Genomic DNA, 20,402 nt, shown 5'->3' on the forward strand with positions numbered 1-20,402 from the left:
TCACTAGCAGTAAAAGATAGGTGGCCAAATTCAGACAGGACTGTACATATTTCCTCAAGAGTAAGCACAAAATCATGACCAACATTGAGGGCCATTATTATATGATGACATCTTAGGTCACTGAGTCCATAGTCTTTTGAGTATTATTCTACCATTCCTGGAGGTATAAGCAACCCTGGTCCACTAGCTCTACATCACTAATTTATCCAACCTATAAACTGCTGAGTACAAAATCACTTTTTCCACAATACATTCAGAATCTTTCCATAAGCCACAGAGCAGGAGTTTCTGACAGAACAATCAAGCGAAAAGGACAGAGATGATAGGAGACCTTGCTTGTAGCTTTAGAAATAGAAGGGACCACAGGGGCTGACAGTCTGGACTAGGGTTAGAAACTGAATACGACATGACCCAGTGAAAAGTCATAACAGGCTGGTTTTCTGAACCTCTAACTTTTCTGGGTTTGCACTTGGTCCAGGTAGATTTAGCATATGCCATGAGCTCAAAATGTTAGAACGACCAAAAGAGTGAAACACAAGGACAATGACTCAAAAGAAAGAAGTGTGTCTACCTAAAATCTATTTGAAAATTGTTTGATACATGGAGGTACATATTATTCAGCTTTCCTAGAGAATATTTTAGAAGCCCATTGAAAAGACACTGTTTCTCACTTGCCAAGGCCTTCCATGATCTGACTCCTGCCTACTGTGACCTCTTCTCATCCAGCACACTGGATATTCTCTATCACTATTACAGAATAAGGATTCTGAGAATAGCTTATGAGTTGTCTCTTGATTTGAATTTGAACTCTGTCCACTTCTACATGCCCTTTTACTACTGGCCCCTGATGACCACTCCTGCCTACTCTGACCCCAACACTTCATACTCCAGCAGTTTTGAATCCAACATGTCTCATGCTTCCTAGCCTCTGAAACTCATTCTTTTAATAAATAACTGTTGTATTCTAGCACTGAGGATACATGAGAAACAAAGGAGACAAGGTGCCTAGCTCCAGTGGAGCTTAAATTCTAATGGAGGACAATGATCAATCAAGAAAAAAATTAGATGGGAATGAGTACTAGTAGAGAAATAGAATAGGATGTGAAGGGTAGATTGGGTTGCTATTTCAAATTGGGTGGTCAGGGAAGGCCTCCCTGAGGAGATGCTTTGATGTCTGAATGATAAGGAGCCAGCCATAGGAAGCTGAAAAGACCATTTCATTAGAGGGAATACTTAGGGCAAAGGTCATAAAGTAATAATGAGCTTGGTTTATTCGAAGAACCAAAAGAAGACCAATGTAAATGGAATGATGTTATCAAGAGTGAGCATGATATGTGAGAACCCTACAGAAACAGGTCCCAAAAGGCCTTGAAAGCTAAGTATGGAGTTTGGATTTTCTAAGAGCCATGCAGGGAATGATCCACGTGCTGAGCAAACTGAACTGTAGGGGTGCAGAGGGAGACAAGAGTGGAAGGCTACTAGTTAGGAAGCTACTGCAGTAACCTAGAGGAAAGCGTGATAGTCTAGACTAGGATGGTAGTAGTAGGAATGGAGGAAAGTGGACTGATTTGGAATATATGTAGGAGCTACTAATGGATTACACGTGGGAAACAACGGAAAGAGAATTCAAGAATATCTTCTAGGTTTTGGTTTGTACAACTGGGTAGATGGTGATACCATTTACTGAGATAGGATAACTAAATGAGAGGCATATTTGAGGAAGAAAACTGAGTTCTGTCTTAGGTATGTTCAATTTGAAATACATGTTTAACATCCAGGCAGAAAAATCATAGGCAAATATACATAGAATTAGATAAATACACACACACACACCACATCTATACGTATCTGTCTATCAATCTGTCTCTGGAGGGGCCGACCCAGTGGCGCACTCGGGAGAGTGCGGGGCTGGGAGCGCTGCAGCGCTCCCGCCGCGGGTTCGGATCCTACATAGGGATAGCCGGTGAGCTCGGTGTGGCCGGTCACAAAAAAAAAAAAGTCTGTCTCTGGAGTTCCATGGAAAGGTCAGAGGAAGAGAAAGAAATCGGGAGAGTCTGCATCGTATAGACAGTATTTAAAACTCAAGCATCCCAACCTTGTCCAACTGTTGAATTCCTAATCATCCTTTAAAACCTAGTTCAGGGCCGATCCCGTGGCGCACTCGGGAGAGTGCGGCGCTGGGAGTGCGGCGACGCTCCCGCCGCGGGTTCGGATCCTATATAAGAATGGCTGGTGCACTCACTGGCTGAGTGCCAGTCACGAAAAAGACAAAAAAAAAAAAAAACCTAGTTCAGACATCATCTCTCAAGAGGACTTCCCTGATCATCCTTAGTTAATCCCTTTCTCCTCTTTATTATTTGGATACTTTGTATGTGCTTATATTTTTCCATTTAAGACTGTACAGTAATTATTGTTGACATAGAGATCTCATTCCATTCACTTTGGTCTTCTTTAACATCAACACTGTAACTTACAATGTGCCTAATATAGTAGACTCTTCATAAATATCAACTAAATTGAACTGACCTCATCAAATTCACAAAGTAAGTCAGAAGCAAAAGTTACACTAACAATTAAAGACAAAACATTGCTAGATAAAAATTAAGATTTCCAATATCAGGAGGTGGGGGGGGCAGACATAAAAACAATCAAATCCTTTTTCTCCCCACCTCTAAACTATTAAGTCTACAGAGGCAGTAAAAGAAAAAGGAAGTTCTTGTATTCACAATCAGAAAAAATAAGAAAGGGTTGAGTTCAAAGAGCCTGTTACTTGTTCTACATTAATGGCTAATATTATGATTATCTGCACATAAAAAGATCTGCATAAAAAATGCTACAGTGTGCCTATCACCAAACAATGAATCATTTAAACTGCAAAAGTTCTAGAAAAAGGATATGCAGCTTATAAGTACTCACCAGCAGACAGTGGGCAAAGTCAGGACCTCCCACTAGGCCAGTGAAATTTCCCAGCTGCTCAGCAAGAGCTAACAGTACCTCATCTTCATCGTAAATTGTATCTGTAAATGATAAAAACCAGGTACTCATCAATAAGGATAGTTGGACCAGAGCTCAAACAAAACTAGGAACAGACTAAATATGCAGCCAGTGAGATGACCCAGTCAGAATCCTAATAGCGTTTTCTTCCTTCTCATCAACACTCTTCCTGGATCTATTTTACTAAATGAATTAGAAACTTATACTTCCATATCAATTACTTTCCCATTAGCTAAATAGTTAACGCTTTAATATATCTGACCATATATATTAAAGCATTTATATTATTATATATTATTTATATATTATATTTATTACACTTATATATTATATTATATTGTAATATTATGTTAATATTATATTAATAATTATATATGTTTAATATTTATAACACATACATTAAAGCATTAATATGGTTTGTTGTGTTTCTTTTGCACACGAAGCACCAGGCTCAGTTTAGTACTTAACAATACTGTGGATAACAAACTCTAAAAAATAATCCAAGTTTTGAAAGCCACTGGAAAATGGAATGTCAATGCCTTTCTTTAAACAAAGATTCACATGCCTGTAAGGAATGGCAGTAGTTCAGTTCGAGTCCTTTCTACTCCTAGTGCTAGAGCAATTGTTGATAACTTCTTAATACTGTTGAGCCGGAGCTTTAAAAAAGAAAGTGGAAAGAACAAAGTAAATTAACGGTTGCAATTTAGACCAAAAGACAAAAAGTGCAAACAGGTGAAATAATGACATATGGGCAAGATTTAGGATAACCTTTCATTTAGATTCTATTCACAAGGAACCTCAGGTTCAGTGCTAACACGCCTCACTAACCAGAGGAAGATTTCCTAGGAGAAACACTTTGAAAGATCCAGAAGAGAAATGAATGAAAGAGAATACAATGCCCAGGAAGGGAAATCATTTTAAAACGAGAGAACCGTGGCAATGGTGTTGCAGGTAAACGGTTGAGTACAACTCCTGCCTTTTCAAAGAAAAGTTCCATTATCTATCCCACCCTCTTTCTAGGCAACGAACCCAGCCAGTTTCCAAGCCGAGAGGAAGGCATTCGGCTGCACTTCAAAGGGCCCCTTGGCATCCTGCGACCTGCAGCCGGCTCCAGCCCCCTCACGGCCCGGCACCGCGCTCCTCCCGCTCGCTCACCCGCAAGGACGGCCGGGCGGCCCAGGGCGGACGCGGCGTTGCCCCCACACGGTCCAGAAGGGGCGCCCGGGCGGGAAGCCGGTCCTCCGACAACCGCCCCGGACAGGCCGAGAGCCATGCTTCAGGGGGTCGGGAGGAAGGGGGCTGGCGAGGTCCCGAGAGAGTCGGGCGTACCACAGCCCCTCACGAGTCTTTCCCCAGCTCCCGGTCAAGTTTCTATTTCAATCCCCGGGCCTCCCCCACCACGGCGCCGGCCTTCCCCTTTTCCTAGACGCATCCGACCGGGCCCGCCTTGGCTCCCCGGCCCCAGTCCAGTACCTGCACGTCTTCATTGCGGAGCTCGTCGATTAAAACCGCGATCGGGTATAACGAATCGTCTCCACCACCCCCCGCTGCTCCCGGGAGGGCCCCGGGCCCAGCCGCGCCCGCCATGTTCTTTCTCCTCCGGCTGGTCGCCGCCAGCCGCCCCGCGCCCAGGCCCCGCCCCGAGCCCAGGCCCCGCCCCGAGCCCCGGAAGGCGGGGCTGAGGCCCGTGCGGAGGTTGGACCGAGGTCGGAGAATTGAATCTCTGCCCGGCTGATGGAGGGCCCCTTCCGATCCCCATTGCAGAAGTTGTAGGTCTGAACTCCAGAAGAAGGGGGGCTGGAGAAAGCGAATAGAACCCCCGCGTCCTTTCCCCAGCCGAAAGAAACAGGGGCAGGGATTCATCCTGCTCGTTGTGGTCTGAACGGCCCGGGGACCTTCGTGAGTGATCGGTGCTGTGCCCTCTTAGCACTCATGCCGGCCAAACAAGGTGCCCAAGGCCAGGAGGAAGAAGGCTTTAGCGCCTCCCCCGACTTATCCTGGCCCTGAGCTCCTGTCCTAATTTCTCCACTCAGCCTCAGTGTTCCACAGAACCCCTCCACCTCTTCCCTGGGCCTGTTCGCCAGAATTGCATCTGGCTCCTGCTCGATAAGACAAATAACGCGGGCGGTGAGAGAAAACGAACAGTGCTGTCCAAACTCCCCAGTCAATATTTTTTCCATGCAAGCTGTTAAAAACATGCTGCTCTCTTGTTTTTATGTTTCTTTCAGTTTGGTACTGGAATGATGCCTTCTGTTTTATTTTCTTCCTCCCATTTTTTAGCTCTTTAGCATGCTAGAAGTACAACAATCAAGCAAAACTAGGACAAGCTTTAATCCTTCCAAATTGGGTGGAGTGGCTATTTTGCTTGTATTAGAAAGATTAAATTGGCCTACCTAGACCTTCAAGAGTCCTCAAAGGCAGCAGTGGGAGGAGATGGGTGTCTGGGAGTTCTTTCATACTAAACTTAATGGAAAGTTTTCACTTACCCTTGTTAGGGCAGCACAGAATAAGTAGAATGTCCTGTCTTTTTGTCTTGGGCTGGAATTTAAGTAACTTAGAGTGATAACTACATACAATGGTCACAACTTTTGAATTCTATGTGTCTAATTAATAAAAATGTAAAATTATTAACAAATGCAATTTAGGAGACTTTTAAAAAAACATGGGGTTCTTGGAAGTAAACATAGTAGATAGCGCCTTTGGTAGTAGTAAAAGTTTGGGAACCAGTAGACCTGAACAATTTCCTCAAATTAAGTCTGGATGTATTCTCTAGAATTCTAATTTTATTTTCATTTTTTTTTTAGATCTGCATAAGCATATTCTGAATTATTTGGATGGCCACTTTATAACTCAGTATTGGCACACAATCTCAGCACCTACATTTGCATGTGTGCATCAGCGCTGCTTTATGATGAGAAAAGAAGAGGTGGATTTAAAATGAAAATGATGCTTTCATGCAGATAATGAAAGGCAAAGTAACATCATGGGACTGTACTGTCTCAGTAGTTCCAACAGAAAAGTGGTGAGAAAATTAAGATATCCTAGGTCACTTGGTGGCATAGGCATTTTGAATTCAAAAGAAACTGAGCTTTAGCAGGCAGTACCATAGTCACAATACAAGGGATGATTTAGTTTTAGCAAAATACATCATTTGTCATGTTAAATTACTATACTACTATTAATTTGAATAGTATTAGTTTGGGGTTTCGTTTGCATTTAACTAGTAAATGTGTTTTGGTTTTTTAGCTGTATAAGAACTATAAATAAAAGAACGTTATATTCCTAGTTTATATCTATAAATTTAAGTAACATTGTAATAAAATAATTTAAGTTGACAGAGATTTCAGGATTTTTTTTTCCTCTAAAAATGCATCCATATACTACTCAAGTTTGAGAGACAGAGAGCTAAGAAGTTTTTGATTTAGTACTTTACCAGTTAGAAGAGCAGAGGGTGTTCCTGCTGGCATGGGAAGGAGAAATTTGTTCCCTTATACTTTATGTAAAAAGACTTCAGAAATGATAAAGGAAGGAAGGGTGGAGAGTAGCAGATTAAGTCAATTCCACACATATTATCACCTAGATATTAGCTCAAGCTTAGAAGAGCCTCAATAGACTAACAAAAACTGGCACACTGATGCTAAGCTATTTTGCTTAAAATTCCAATATGCTTTGCTTACCCAAGCACAATGAATTGGAGACCTAAAGAATAACTATGATTAAATATGAAATCACAAGCTGAGAAAACAGGCTCCAGAAAATTGCCTGTTTTGAAAGTCATCAATTCTGGACTTCAATTCCTACCTCTGTCTCTGAGTCATCATGACCTACCTCTTCCTATGCCTCAATCCCACCCTCCACCCCCTCACCCCTAGTAAAATGGAGGTAACCACCTCTGGTTCCCACTCTAGTTACTCTGATACTATGAGAATGAAACAGGTAATAAACAGGGAGATGCTAATAAATCCTTCAATAAAGAAAGATTAAAACAGACTGAAGAAGAAAGAGGCTATTTCAAAAACTGGGCCAAATTCAAAGGGAGTCTTTTGGGGAATGTGGTCTGCTGACCATCTGAGTAACATAAGATTTCTGTTAAAAATGCAGATTTCTGACCCCTACCCCAGACCTACAGAATCAGTATCTCTAGGAATGGGGCCAGATATTTCACAGTGACCTCCAGTGATTGTAAGGTGCACTGATGCTTGAAAGTCATTGATATAAAAAGTTCATCTGGAAGAATAATTTCCATATCAGTAAACAAGCATCTGCTCAGGTAGAGTCTGAAAAGAGTCTTAGTAGACCACCTCTGTCCAGAAAAAGCAAATGACAGCTGTAACTGCTTATTAATAAGCAATTCTGTCCCTATCTGCTGTGTTTTTGCCAGATTAAAAACATGATCCCTCTTTGCCGGACTGCTGGAAGTTAGCCAAGCACTACCAATACAGCACTGTAGCACCGAGCTATTTCCATATCCTCCTCTCCTTTATATTGCTCCCTCTGGTCTGTTCTCCACTTCCCACACACACCACAAGAAACTAATGACCAGGGAGCACCAGAGGCAACCACTAAGATTAGGTTGAGGATTTAAGCAGCCCTCAGAAAACAACGTGACATTCTTAGCACAAAAGCACTGCGTTGTGACACCCACATACAGTTCATTCATCCCGTGTGAATCAAGAGAAGACAGGGTTAGACCTGCCCAGATCTGTAAAACAAAGCACCAAGAATATGAGGAGGCAGAGGGATCCACAGCCATCAACTCTTGTGCTTCTAACAGTTCTCAGTGTCACAACAGAAAAGGGCCAGTCCTGAGCAAGTCTGAATGACATCGTTATTGTCTTTTCAAGCCCCTTGCCTTACATTTACTAAGCTTGCTTATTCCTCACAGCCACGGAGCTTAACAAATAGGCATCCACAGAGTCACCCCAGTTGGCAAGGCCAAGTGCAGGAGATGTGTGGGTGGTTCTCTCAGGGCGGACCCAGACTGTCTCATTGAAGGGGCCATCAAGAGAGTGATGTATGGCCCAGTTTGGGCACAGAAAACCTGAGGCACACGGAGGCATTTTCTAATTATCTTCATTGACAAGATGACCTTGGTAAACTGATTCCCAGGTCTGTATTTAATTCACTGTAAAGTAGTAATCATCACCATAGCATTAATAATATCTTAAATTTATATTTACACAAAGAATGTCACCATTCTATGGAAAATATTTTCCCCTCAATTTCACCTCAATATTTTTGCCTTCTTCCTCTTCTGTTTTCTTTGTGGCAAATTTTAAATCCCATTTTTACAGATGGGAATACTCTAACAAAGAGAAAGACACTTTACCTGAAGTCACACAATGAATCAGAAGCAGCTATGGAACTCATAATAAGGGATTATTGATACTCCCTGCTTCGTCCCTTGCCTCTATTCCACAGTTTATCACTATACAAGTCCACCCACCACATCCATGGATTTAACCAACAGCAGATCAAAAATATTCAGAAGGAAAAAACAATAAAAAATAATAATATGATAATAAGAAATGATATAAAGAAATACAGTATAACAACTATTTACATAGCATTTACATTGTATTAGGTATTATAAGTAATCTAGAGATTATTTAAAGTATACAGGAGGATGAACATAGCCTATATGCAAATACTATGCCATTTTATATAAAGGACTTGAGCATCCAATGATTTTGGTATCTGCAGGGGTCCTGGAATCAATCCCCCATGGATTTCAAAGGATGACTGTATATTTAAAAGGTATTGAATTTCCAGTGTAAAACTTCACTTGAATTTTTTTCCCCACTGGTTTATTTTTAATGAATATTCATAGACACAAATTACCAGAAATTGCTTTTGTACCCCGTGTCCCCACCCAGTTTTGCTTGAATTCTTGGGAAGAGCAAATCAAAGAAATGGGACAGTCAATTCTGGTTCAGGACAGTACAAACAAAGATTAACAGAATATACTCTGGAGTCAGGCAGATGTAGACTGAAAGCCCAGCTCTACCAATTACTATCTATGTGACTTTGGGCAAATAACTTATCCTCTCTGAATCTTTGTTTCTGGATCTATAGAGTAGGGCTGTCAAGCTTACCTCACAAGATTGTTAAGAAGATTAAATAATTTATATAACGTGCTTAGTGCCTGGCAAGAGGAAGCCCTCAAACATTAACCACTAATATTATGTAACATTTTCTTAGGGCCAAAAGAAAAGAAAAGAAAAAATAAATATTAACCATTATCTACTGAGAAAGTAAGAGCAGGTAAGAAAACATTCCAATCACTTAAGCTTTGACAACAGAGAGGACCAGCATGAAAGAATAAAATAAATACATGATTTACAGTCAGAAGGCCTCACTCAAGGCCTTCTAGGAGGTTTTCTCATTGGTAAAATACCTTCTAGAGTTGTGAGTAGTAAGGTCCATAATGTAAAGTGCTTTGTTAATGGAAAGCACTGTGTAAATGTTAGAAGTTGTATTATTTATTAGCAAGGGCTCACCGAATTTGGTGCCCATGCCAAACACAAAAAGAGAACATCTGGAGAACTATGTTCAAAGTGTACAGGCATCCAATTCCCCAAGTAAGAATTAGTACTTCCGGCCGAGCCCGTGGCGCACTTGGTAGAGTGCTGCGCTGGGAGCGCGGCGACTCTCCCGCCGCGGGTTCGGATCCCATATAGGAATGACCAGTGCGCTCACTGGCTGAGTGCTGGTCACGAAAAAGACAAAAAAAAAAAAAAAAAAAAAAAGAATTAGTACTTCCTCTAGCCACAAGGGTAGATTTAAGCAATAGCAAACCTGGAGATCAAACAGGCACGATGACCTTTCTCAAAAGTCTTAGGCCTTTGGGTCCTATTATGGGTTCTAGTGTTCTCAGGACAGAACCCCTGGTTACCTTGCCACATGCTATACCCAGCTCAACAAAAAACCCTCATTACACTGTTAAGTGAAAAAGGTACATAGTGTTATTGAAGTTGCAAGTGTAATTTAAGTTGAAAACTGTTCAGAGATAATAGATTGCTCCTAAGTGGGTAATATTAAAATTATCTTAAAATTTTTTTAAAAAGCAAGGGCCAGAACAATGTACACATTATCTTACCATTTGTGTAAAACATAAGCATACACGTGTGCTTACATATGTATAAACAAATCTGTGGGAGGACACACACAACTAATAATATTGGTCGATTATGATAAAGTAACTATATACCTGGGGAAAAGAGACGGAAGGAAGATTTTTCAATGTCCAGTATATTGATTTGTACTTTGTTTTTTACTATTTACTAAACTTTAGATTTTACTCACATTTCACCCACTTTCCATTTTTCCACTAATGTCTTTTTTCTGTTGCAGGACCCCATCCAAGATACTACATTGCATTCAGGCTTTTTTGAATTCTGAACCATGAAGATTATTACATATTGAAACAAACAAACCTTTTGGCTATTGGCTTACCACATTATAGATTGTACTCTGCCTCCCACTGGCTAGTCTTTCTCCTGGCATCCATACATGTGTGTAATAGGCTCCTCCTACCCAGCTATTCCCTGTTCAGCCCTGCTATGTCCACAGGGTAGAGTCCAGATTTCCTTCCTCTCTCTTATTTTTGTAATCCTCTTATCACCCTTCTCGTACTAGACCCAGCCAACATAAGTAGTAGCTTTTAGCAGCTGGACACACTGCTCCCAGGCTGTAGCTAGACAGCAGTTTGATTTAGCAAAAGCAGGGCTAATTTAAAATATTCCTGCTTCACTGGGAGCTTTTGCCTATGGTCTCCCCTGAAATGGTATTCTTTCCCACTTCCTTTTCTAATCTGCCCAGCAGAACTGACTGTTAGGAGAAAAGTCACAGGAGTAAGAAAGGACCAGTGCCAAGATCCCTTAGACAGGCCACTCACATCTTGGCCGAAATCCAGCTGGGTCTGTAATCAGAAACCGGAATTTCCACTAACTTCTAGGACTTCAGGAAATCAGCTCCCTCTCTGATCTAGCTATGTGATTAAAATTAGCTGGGGGCCCACAGTATTCTAGAAAAGACCCTACAAAGACTGAATGTACTATCTGCACATTCCGTCTTATTAGGACAACCTCCAGGCTGTGGTTACTGAAAGCAGATTAAGAAGGAGACAAAACCAGCTCATCCAGGCTCTGAGTAACAAAAAAAAAAAAAAAAAAAAAAGGAAAGAAAAGAATAAGGTGACAAAAAAGTTAAACAACTTTGATTAGATCCTGTTTTCATCTCTGCCCATCTAATCCTTCCAGGTTCCCCAATGTAACATCCAAAACAGGATGTCAAGGACTGTAGACTTCAAAGAGGTCATGAAATAGGGATTTAATAAGGCTATGGTTAAAAGAGCAGTTCTGGAGTCAGACTGCTTGGGTTTGACTCCCAGGTCTGCAACCTTCTGCCTATGTGATCTTGGGCAACATACTTAATAATACCTCTGAGCATCAGTTTCCCTATCTATAAAAAGGCGTTAATAACAGTTATCAACTTCATAAGGCTGTTGTGAGGACTATGTGAAAAAAAAGCAACTTAAAACATTTCCGACATATAGTAAATGTTTCATAAGTGTTAACTTTTATTCGTATTACTTCTCCACAGAGAAAATCTAACAACAATCTAGAGGGTGTATTAAGAAACAAAACAATACAAAACCAACAAACAAAACACACCAACCCAAAACCCAAAAAGTCCCCATATATTTCTAAAATTGAGCTCAAAGGAAGATATCAGGTGTTACACACATGAAGAAGGGAATCCCCTTCTAAATCTGGCAGAGCTAACCTTGTCTGTTCCTCAAGGCCCACATCTACCTAGGTGGTTACCCTACACTTTAAGAATGCAAATTCTACTTCCTTCCTTCTGCAAATGTTTGTTTCTCACCCCATAACCTAGGGATGGGAAGCAATCAAAGGTATTCTAAGGTTTTTTACTTTACAGGGCTCAGGTCCTGCTAAATGCTATTACCTTCCCTTCAGCTACTGTGCTGTAGATAATGTGTTGGCATCTGAAGGAGAGAACCCTGGACATTCATATATCCTTTGGGTTGCCTTTGACAATATTAAGAAGTTAGCAGAAATAAAGCTAAGACTGTGTATGTGATGTGGTTTGCTCATATTTGGAAACTTGAAAATGGGTAAGTGGCTGGTAATTGCCCCTAAGAGTAGCTGCTTCCTCCTCTCAACCAAACACGTATCTTTTATTACCTATGAATACAATCAAGATCATGCCAAATAGAACTGAAATTAACTAAGAAGAATTAACCTGTGGATTGTCCATCAATCAGGGGATCACTGTTGTAATGGACAATTCATCCACTGATAAGTTAGGGACATGATTTTCTCCAGGAAATTTTTGCAATTATAGCAATACAATAGTACAATGCAGGGATACAGAGCATAAAGAAATGCAACCATGTTATTTCAGCTTACACTAGAATTACACCAAGAATACAGCAAAAACTGAAACGAACTAAGCTGCTGGAGGGAAAGGAGCTCTGAAATTTTTAGTGAGAATAGGATGCCCTCTGCTGGACATTAAGGAAACCTCTATAACAGCATGGCAGACAAGGTTGCCTTAGGTTGTCAAGAGACAGTGATACTTGAGAGTAAACAGAAGCAAAACAAACAACAAAAAGGCAACAAACTTAAACTTTGGTGCTATTTTTTAGAATATCTTCAGTAATCACAGAATGTGAGGACACCAATATAGAAAAAGGCTCAAGAAAAAGGCTGAATTAAGAAAAATTCATGGTTCTTTTATAAATGCAGCACTGAAAAACCAGCCTCCTTTTCTACATGAATCTCTGCAAATATTTCACTGGCAAGAAAAAAGGGGGAACACATTACAGGAAATACCAGTAAGGCTTGGAGACATACCGTGAACAGGGAGACAAGAAAGCGGCAAGACCGGCTCCTGAATGGTACATAGTGTCTTCCTATTGGCTGAGTGAACCCATTTCAGGTCATTTCTCTCAAAATGAGATTAACCTTTGCTCTCATGTCTGAGGCGGGTGGCGGCAGCTCCAGAGAAACTCACTCTGCTGAAGATCAGAGGCAGAAGAACAAAGGTAAAGTAGGGTCTTCACTGTGCTCATCTCAAAAAACCAGATCTAAACACGCGCATTTTAAAAACCGTACAAACCAGGCCCCGTCAGTGTGTCCCGAGCAGGAGGACTTAATACCCACACACATTTTTTTTTTTCCATCGTCCTACTCAAGACAGCCACAGGTCCTTACTTGAGCAGGCCAAGCAGTGAGAATCTGAAGGCCAGGCAGTCTTTCTGAAGGCTGGGTCTGCCTGCTCAAACTCTCTCCTCCCCCCTAATAAATCAATCAATAAAATGGCACTGAATAGGTCTGAAATTGCCAAAATTGTAGTCATTCCTTTATTCCAGATGTGTTATCATTCAATGTACTGAGATTAGAGAATCAATGGGAAGAGAACTGCAGTAAATTACTAACATCCATTAGTGTACTTTAATATCATATTAGTTAATTGTTTCCCAGAAAGCAGGGTCCAAAGGGAAGAGGAGATAGGGCAGGTAAGTTTTGATAGGCCGAGTAAGTACAGAAAAGGGTCCGTGGAGGGGAAGAGGCTGGATGGAGGCCTGGGTAACAAGGGATCATAAATAGAAAAAGACACCAACATTTTGCCTGCTTAATTATTTTGGTCTTTGGTGTGATTGTTTTTGCCTCATTTGTCAAGAGCACTGGTGTTCAACTCTAGCTACATATTAGAAAAATGACCTAGAAAAATTTTTTTAAATAATGCCTGGGCCCATCCCAGGCTAACTCAGAATTTCTGGGCAGTCAACCAGATAGTTGCAATTTTTTAGAGTGTCCCCAGGCGATTGTCTTGTGCAGCTCTGTTTGAGAATTGCTGCTTTATAGATTATAACTTCTTCAGCATTGAGTACGATGCTGCTGAAGCAGCGAGCAAACAAGCCAAAAGCATACCCTTCTCATTTGGCCACTTGGGATTTGTGAGTTAAAATGACAAAGGCCAAGGGTGCCAGTTGCCAAATACTGTTTCTGCAGGTAAATGAAGGTCACAGAGAGCCTTCATAAGGCAGGCAATGTCTGGAATCCATGGTTGTAAGTTTGTGGAAAGATCCTTGCCAGAAATTTGTCGTAAATCACACAATCTTCTGGCTGTTAGGACCCTCAAAGCAGTCACCTAGTTTATACTTCTTTTTTTGGCAGCTGGCCAGTAAGGGCATCCAAATAGTTTGTACTTTTATCATCAGGCATGTAATAATAGAACAAGCCCAGAAACTAGAAGCAAAAGCAAAACAAAAAGCCCTACTCACCTTGAAGTATTTTATGAAAATATCTGAAGATTCACTTAAATTTTAAAAGCAGCTCATATTCAGGTAAAATTCTATTTAAACCCAATTGTTAAACACAGCTATTTATTCTATGAAGCTACAATAAGAAATTCCATTTGTCCTTGTTACTATAATTCCATAATGACATATCCCTAATCTGAATTTCTCGTATTTCATTTATCAAATTTGTTGGGTATAATTTGTATAAATGTCAGGTTTGTTATACTCTGAAGAGAGCCAAAAAAGCTTTCAGTTTTAAAATATCACTTGCTACTTCATATTATTCAATCTGAATGTATCACTACAAAATCATCTTCTAGTTAGACTTCCTTTTCCTAGCAGAGCATGTGCAGCTGGTAGGACCTGAGGACCTCCTCAGGAAAGGCCTTCTGACCCCAACTCACTTGGAAAACTCCTGGGCTAGGTCTGACCCTCCAAAATCAAATAACAGAAATATTCAATAAAGGTACCCCATCTCTCTTTTTAGAAGCTATCCTGAGGAATCTGCTTCTGTGCAAAAACCAGTGTACTTCAGAACTACTGATATATATATTATTGAGCCTCATTCACATCTTCCAAACTGCCCTTTGAGTACTATAGGACTTACAACTTGCTATATTTTCTGTGGTCTAAAAATACATGCCAAATGGAGAGCAATAGCTGTATATTAGTTTCAGGTTTCTTTCTGCCTTTCTTTCCTTCATTGTCAATAAGCACGTACAGTCAAAATGTTCAGGGAACCCTGTTGACCACTGGGAATAAATAGAAGTATGAGATGGTCTTTGCCCCTAAACATGCCAACAATTTTCTTGGGAGATAGGTTTACAAGGTTTATATGTTAAGGTTCTATGCCATTAGTAAAAACACTAGGTACAGCAGAGGGTTCAGAAAAGGAAATAATCACAAGAGTCTAAATTCTAGAAAGGCTTCTTAGAAAAGAGAGACTCAGCCCTAAAATAAGAGTAACAAACAGAAGGAAGAATGACATTCTAGACAAGGGAAAAGAAATTAAGGCTGTGGATTTCTTCATTCTGGAATTATATTAATAAAAGCATCCTTCCCTAAAGCATCTTGGGAGAAATAAATCAAACCAAGTTTCAAGGGCATGTGGGGTTCTATGGGAAGGAAAAGAATAGTCAGTGGCACAAAACCAGATAGTTACTAGAGGTTATTGGGTATAAGATACAAGGTATAGGAACAATGTTAGCAATTCATTTATTAAAAAAGTTTTATTCCTCCTGACAACCTCCCACAAAGGGGGAAATTACCTGAATGTTAAATATAATTGGATCAGGATTTCTATGAAAATTAGACTGGCACAGACCAGAGATTCTCAATCCAAAAACTTAAGATGTGTCCAGGAAATTCATCTCTTTTAGGCACAATGTTCAAACACTGAGTAATTCCTACTGTGCTTGGTTTTTCCATAGGCAAAACAAAATTAATCTTCACTGGATTGCCCAAAGGCTTCTTTCTAAAGTTTTCAGGATAAACATTCTGAGATATTTGGCCTATAGAAGGTAGGTCTGTACACCTAGGGGTGGGGATGGGAGACAAAGGAGTTGAGCTCCTTCAGTTTCTAATTTCTAACAAAGATTTAAAAGCTAAAAGCAAAAAAGAAAATGTCACCTTAAGAAAAAAAAAAATCAAACTGCCAAGATTTATTTACTTTTTCTTTCACAGAAAATACAAGAAGTACATAATGTAAACACTGACATGTGAAATAAAGTACAAGGATCAGGAAGACAAGTAAAATGGACAACACTCTTGCTTCAACACTGTACTGCTTCCTGATTTCATTTGCAGCATGAATCACATGATTATGTACATAGGAAAAATTAAAGGCAACATACAGATTTACAGATACACTAGAGAGCCTCTGAAATCCAACACTGACATAAGGAAGTCTAATCTTTCTGTTGCAAAAAAAAAAAAAATTAAAGTTGAGCACATATCCATTTATCCATTTACCCAAGGCATTTAACGTAGGAGAGTAAGAATGGGTTAACACGAGCTTTAATATGCTTGTTGAGGCAAAGATTAAATTGTGCCTTTTTTCCTCTTCAGAGAAAATAAAATTAACCAAATTAAAAGCAGAGCTGCCTGATACTAGCCAGAAGACTACATAATCACAGTGAATTCTTATTTCAATAAATCTCAGGAAATGCAAAACACAATAAAGGATTGCCATCGGTGCTTTGCCCAGATCTCATGCTGCAGAATCACAGAGGATTTTTGAGGTTCTTTCCCAGACTTCAAACTAAGAAAAATGACCCAAATAAATGGGATCAAGAACTATCTTTGTTTAAAGCAAAAGGTCTCTTTCTAAACTTGAATTTAGTAATAATGGTTATGGGCTGCACATTTCTGTGATTATCCCGAGATTAAAATGACCTGTCTTCTTTCTTATCAGATGACACCTACCAGGTAAGAGGAAAATTTTGGTAACAAATCACAGACTGGTTCAGTAATGGTACTTAGCGTTATGAGATTTAGGATGCAGATAAGGCTGCTCTAGAGCTAGAGATCAGAGAAACCCGGATTTACCAAGTATACCCACTCTTTGACTCAGCCCATAATCAAAAGTTGTTATGAATAATCTGTTGTCCCTCATTCCTTCAGACTCAACAATCTGGAGAAATAAGTACCTTAGATACTTTATCTTTACAGCAAGCAGAGCTGTCAGCTCATGCTGAACACTGATTCTTTGGAGGACAAATGCTGCTCTGACCATGTGTTTTGAAACTTTTTCCCTGGCAAAACTAACTTCTCTGTATTGCTAACAACTGGGGATTTTAAAATGTGTTTATAAAGTGTCACAACAAAAATGATTCATTTTTCTATCCCTTCCCTATAGCACTTGACACAGTATTCTGCAATTTATTGTGCTCTCACTGAAGAGACACTAGAGCAGAGAAAACCAAAATCAGGTTTTAAAAGGAATAGTAACTGACATTGCCAAGGAATCCTTGCTTTAATCCTGGCCTTTTTGTGTGTGCTATATTGTAATTAAGTTCTTGTTCAGAAGGTCTTTTTTTGACAAGCAAGATGATAAAAATAGATCAGCATTGTACCACTTTGGTTTTCTTTTTTTTTTTTTAAAAAAAGATGACCAGTTAGGGGATCTTAAACCTTGACTTGGTGTTGTCAGCACCACGCTCTCCCAAGTGAGCTAACCAGCCATCCCTATACAGGGATCAGAACCCTTGGCCTTGGTGTTATCAGCACCACACTCTCCCAAGTGTGCCACGGGCTGGCCCTAGCATTGTACCTCTTTGATTACAAAAAAGCCACTCATCACGGACCTCCATGACTAGACTTTTTTATTTATCCCTGTAAAAAGTAGAGGGCCTGAGCCACTGTGAAGGACAGCAGACTACTACTGCAAGTAAGGCAAGATGTTTCACTTAAAACTCTCTGTCCTATAGTCAGATCATATGTGCCAATATTTGTTTTGGAAAGCAGTAAGCAACTATTGAGAATTAAATGCCAGAGATCTTTAAATTAAGTGGGACACTAGTCTATATTCACCCTCCAGTTATAATTCTATACTGTTTAGATCTATTATTACCTCTCCAGGGCTTCAACTCCATCTCAGATATTCCTTCAGAGGGGATTCCAAAGAGGAGACTTTTTGTATGGTAACCAGCCATTTCTTTTGTTATCATTTATTTTCTCCTCTCTTGGGATTGGTTCCTACTGAAAAGTTCTCTTTGAAAGATGGAAACTCTGAAAAATAGATTTATCCTATTTGCAGATACTAGAAAGTTACCCTTAATGAAATAAGGCACCTATGAGGTGACCCCAGATTGACTACAGGAATACTACTGATATTTGGATCCTGCATGGCTGCAAAGGAATATGACTTCCAAACATGAGCACTACTTTCCTGCAACAGGCCAGGATGCATCATGCAGTACCACCGTCATGTTCTAACACACAGGCAGATTGCAGGCTCCGAAGAACTCAAATACAGATAAAATTCTCCCTAAAAATAGAAAGTACAATATTAATCAAGTCTGTGGTCAACCTCATCATCCTTTCAAGTAATGTTTTCAGAGTTGAGTTAGGAAGTACGGCAGAGCACTAGATGAGAAACGCGTAGTCCAGCTCTATTACTTACTGGCTGTGTGACCTTGGGCAAGTCACTTTATCTCCCTCCTCTTAGTTTCAGTTTCCTCATCTATAAAATGGGGATAAAATCACCTACCTTGTCTACCTCACGTTGTGGTTTTGAGGATCAAATGAGATGTTATGAAAGTGGCTTGTAAACTGTGAAATACCATATGTAAAGGTAAAGTAATAGTATATACTTATTATATTTAATTAGGTCCTTATTTTATTGCCTATTTGACTAGAAGTGCCCCGTGCAGGATGTGTCTTGCAACAGACAGAACTCAAAAAGGGTGCCTTTTATATACACTGATCCTTTTCACTAGGGTTGCTTAGAAAAAGGAAATTCTTAATTTCCTCAGAAATGGCCTTAGAATACATTACTTAAAAACGTGGTACCTAAATCTGCCAACTGATAGAATTAATTTTCTCCAAATATGCCCTATATAGTTATAGTTTGGTCTGTTAACACCTTTATACAGAAGAGTCTAGAATTCAAGAAATAGCAAGCTAAAACTTAAAAACCAAAAACCAAAAAAAAAACCATACAGTTACAATTGGTTGTAAAGGAAATAAAATAAAACTTAGAGGCATATATAATAAAATTAGGTCACAGTTCCTTAAATGGTCGCCTTTTTCCTGAGATAGCTCCAGGACAGGGTTCTAGTCCTGTGAAGTGCTTTATAGAAGCTTAGTCTTGCTGGAGGTGAAAAGGACATGTGGGCTGGCAACTAGGCTGTGCTCATTTTCAGCACTAGGATTTGAACAAGAAGGTCTGCTAGGAGCTGCCAAACAGCTTTGGTGGAGAAGCCCATATGGCCCAGGAGAGGCTTGCTAGTTCTCAGATGCCAGGCCAGAGTGTGGAGAACAGTTTAACACAGTCATTCAGTCCAGGGATTTTCAATTCTTCCTGTAAGTTGGTTCTGCTCTTCTCCTGTCTGGTAAACAATTGAACAGAAGAAAAACAATGAGATGCAGAGCAGTATATCTATCCTTGCTTTAGGGCCTTTCTCTGCCTAGCTACAAAAAGTTTACATGCAGAACAGAAATATAGGCAAGAAGTGAATGTGGCTTTGACTACACTTTGAAATACACTTTGACTAGTCCAAAGCATCCAGATTCCAGTATTCATGTCAGAAGACCTTTATTACAAATGTTACAGGTGATGACTTGGAGTCAGGTCAGTGGAATCACTAGTTAACAAGACGGTTGTCCTTTGGGGCCACTGGTGTGTTGCTAACCTCCACTTTTCCTTCTGATTTGCTTTGCTTTCCGGGGTTTGAGGATAGTGTAGTTTGCATACACGGTATACTGATCTGACAAGAAAGGGACATAAAATGCCCGCAACAGCTTTGAAGATCTGAAAAACAAGGGGGAAAAAAGAAAAGAAAGAATTTTATCATTTGGGAGAATTTAATAATGGTACTGAAAATGATTAAAGGAAATAAAGTACTGTGGTGAGGATTATATTTTGTATACATGGCACAGAAAAGTCTGTTATTTAGGTACTAGATCATTAAAAGACCTACTCAAAACCAAGTACCTTGGTACCCACACCGAAAAGAGAGGCTCCCTAATAAGCCATTGTATATCCTTCACAACAGCTCTAAGTCCTCACCATGCATTAGAATGTACCATAGAGAAGGTCCAAGTCAATTAAAGGACTGCTATTACTGAAATGAATTCTTAACACCCAAATGGTTTCAGCATCTGAGAAACTGTAGAGATGCCAAATACCCAAATGACCCTGACTCCAACTCTAAATTTTCCTAGAGAGGTGAAGAAAATTACATCCTGGGTGCCTGTGCATAGTGTTCCAGTAATGCCTAAATCAAGGAGAGAGTCTACACACAAGTTCATGTTGTGACATTTCCCTGGCAAATAACATATCTACTAATTACTGAAATATGAGAACTAAACACCTGAATTTCTCATGCATTTCTGAAAAATATGAAAAGTGTTT

General features: G+C 39.9%; 2 protein-coding genes across 3 annotated transcripts in view; both read right to left on the minus strand.

Annotated features, from left to right (window-relative positions):
- The window catches only part of PPP2R1B (protein phosphatase 2 scaffold subunit Abeta), a 36,654-nt gene extending 32,062 nt beyond the window's left edge, over positions 1-4,592 (minus strand). For both annotated transcript variants that reach the window (XM_063093862.1, XM_063093863.1), the window contains exons 1-3: positions 4,468-4,592; positions 3,560-3,650; positions 2,917-3,017 (exon numbers count right to left, since the gene is read on the minus strand). In XM_063093862.1, the coding sequence (XP_062949932.1) occupies positions 2,917-3,017; positions 3,560-3,650; positions 4,468-4,581 (306 nt within the window). In that variant the 5' untranslated portion in view covers positions 4,582-4,592. The remainder of the gene's footprint in view (positions 1-2,916; positions 3,018-3,559; positions 3,651-4,467) is intronic.
- A 14,403-nt stretch (positions 4,593-18,995) lies between these two features.
- ALG9 (ALG9 alpha-1,2-mannosyltransferase) overlaps positions 18,996-20,402 on the minus strand; it is a 98,604-nt gene continuing 97,197 nt past the window's right edge. Inside the window, exons 15-16 of the mRNA XM_063092925.1 lie at positions 19,681-19,799; positions 18,996-19,377 (exon numbers count right to left, since the gene is read on the minus strand). Of these exons, the coding sequence (XP_062948995.1) occupies positions 19,340-19,377; positions 19,681-19,799 (157 nt within the window). The 3' untranslated portion in view covers positions 18,996-19,339. The remainder of the gene's footprint in view (positions 19,378-19,680; positions 19,800-20,402) is intronic.

The sequence above is a fragment of the Cynocephalus volans genome, chromosome 4 (genome assembly GCF_027409185.1).
Source record: "Cynocephalus volans isolate mCynVol1 chromosome 4, mCynVol1.pri, whole genome shotgun sequence".
Taxonomy (NCBI): Eukaryota; Metazoa; Chordata; class Mammalia; order Dermoptera; family Cynocephalidae; genus Cynocephalus; species Cynocephalus volans.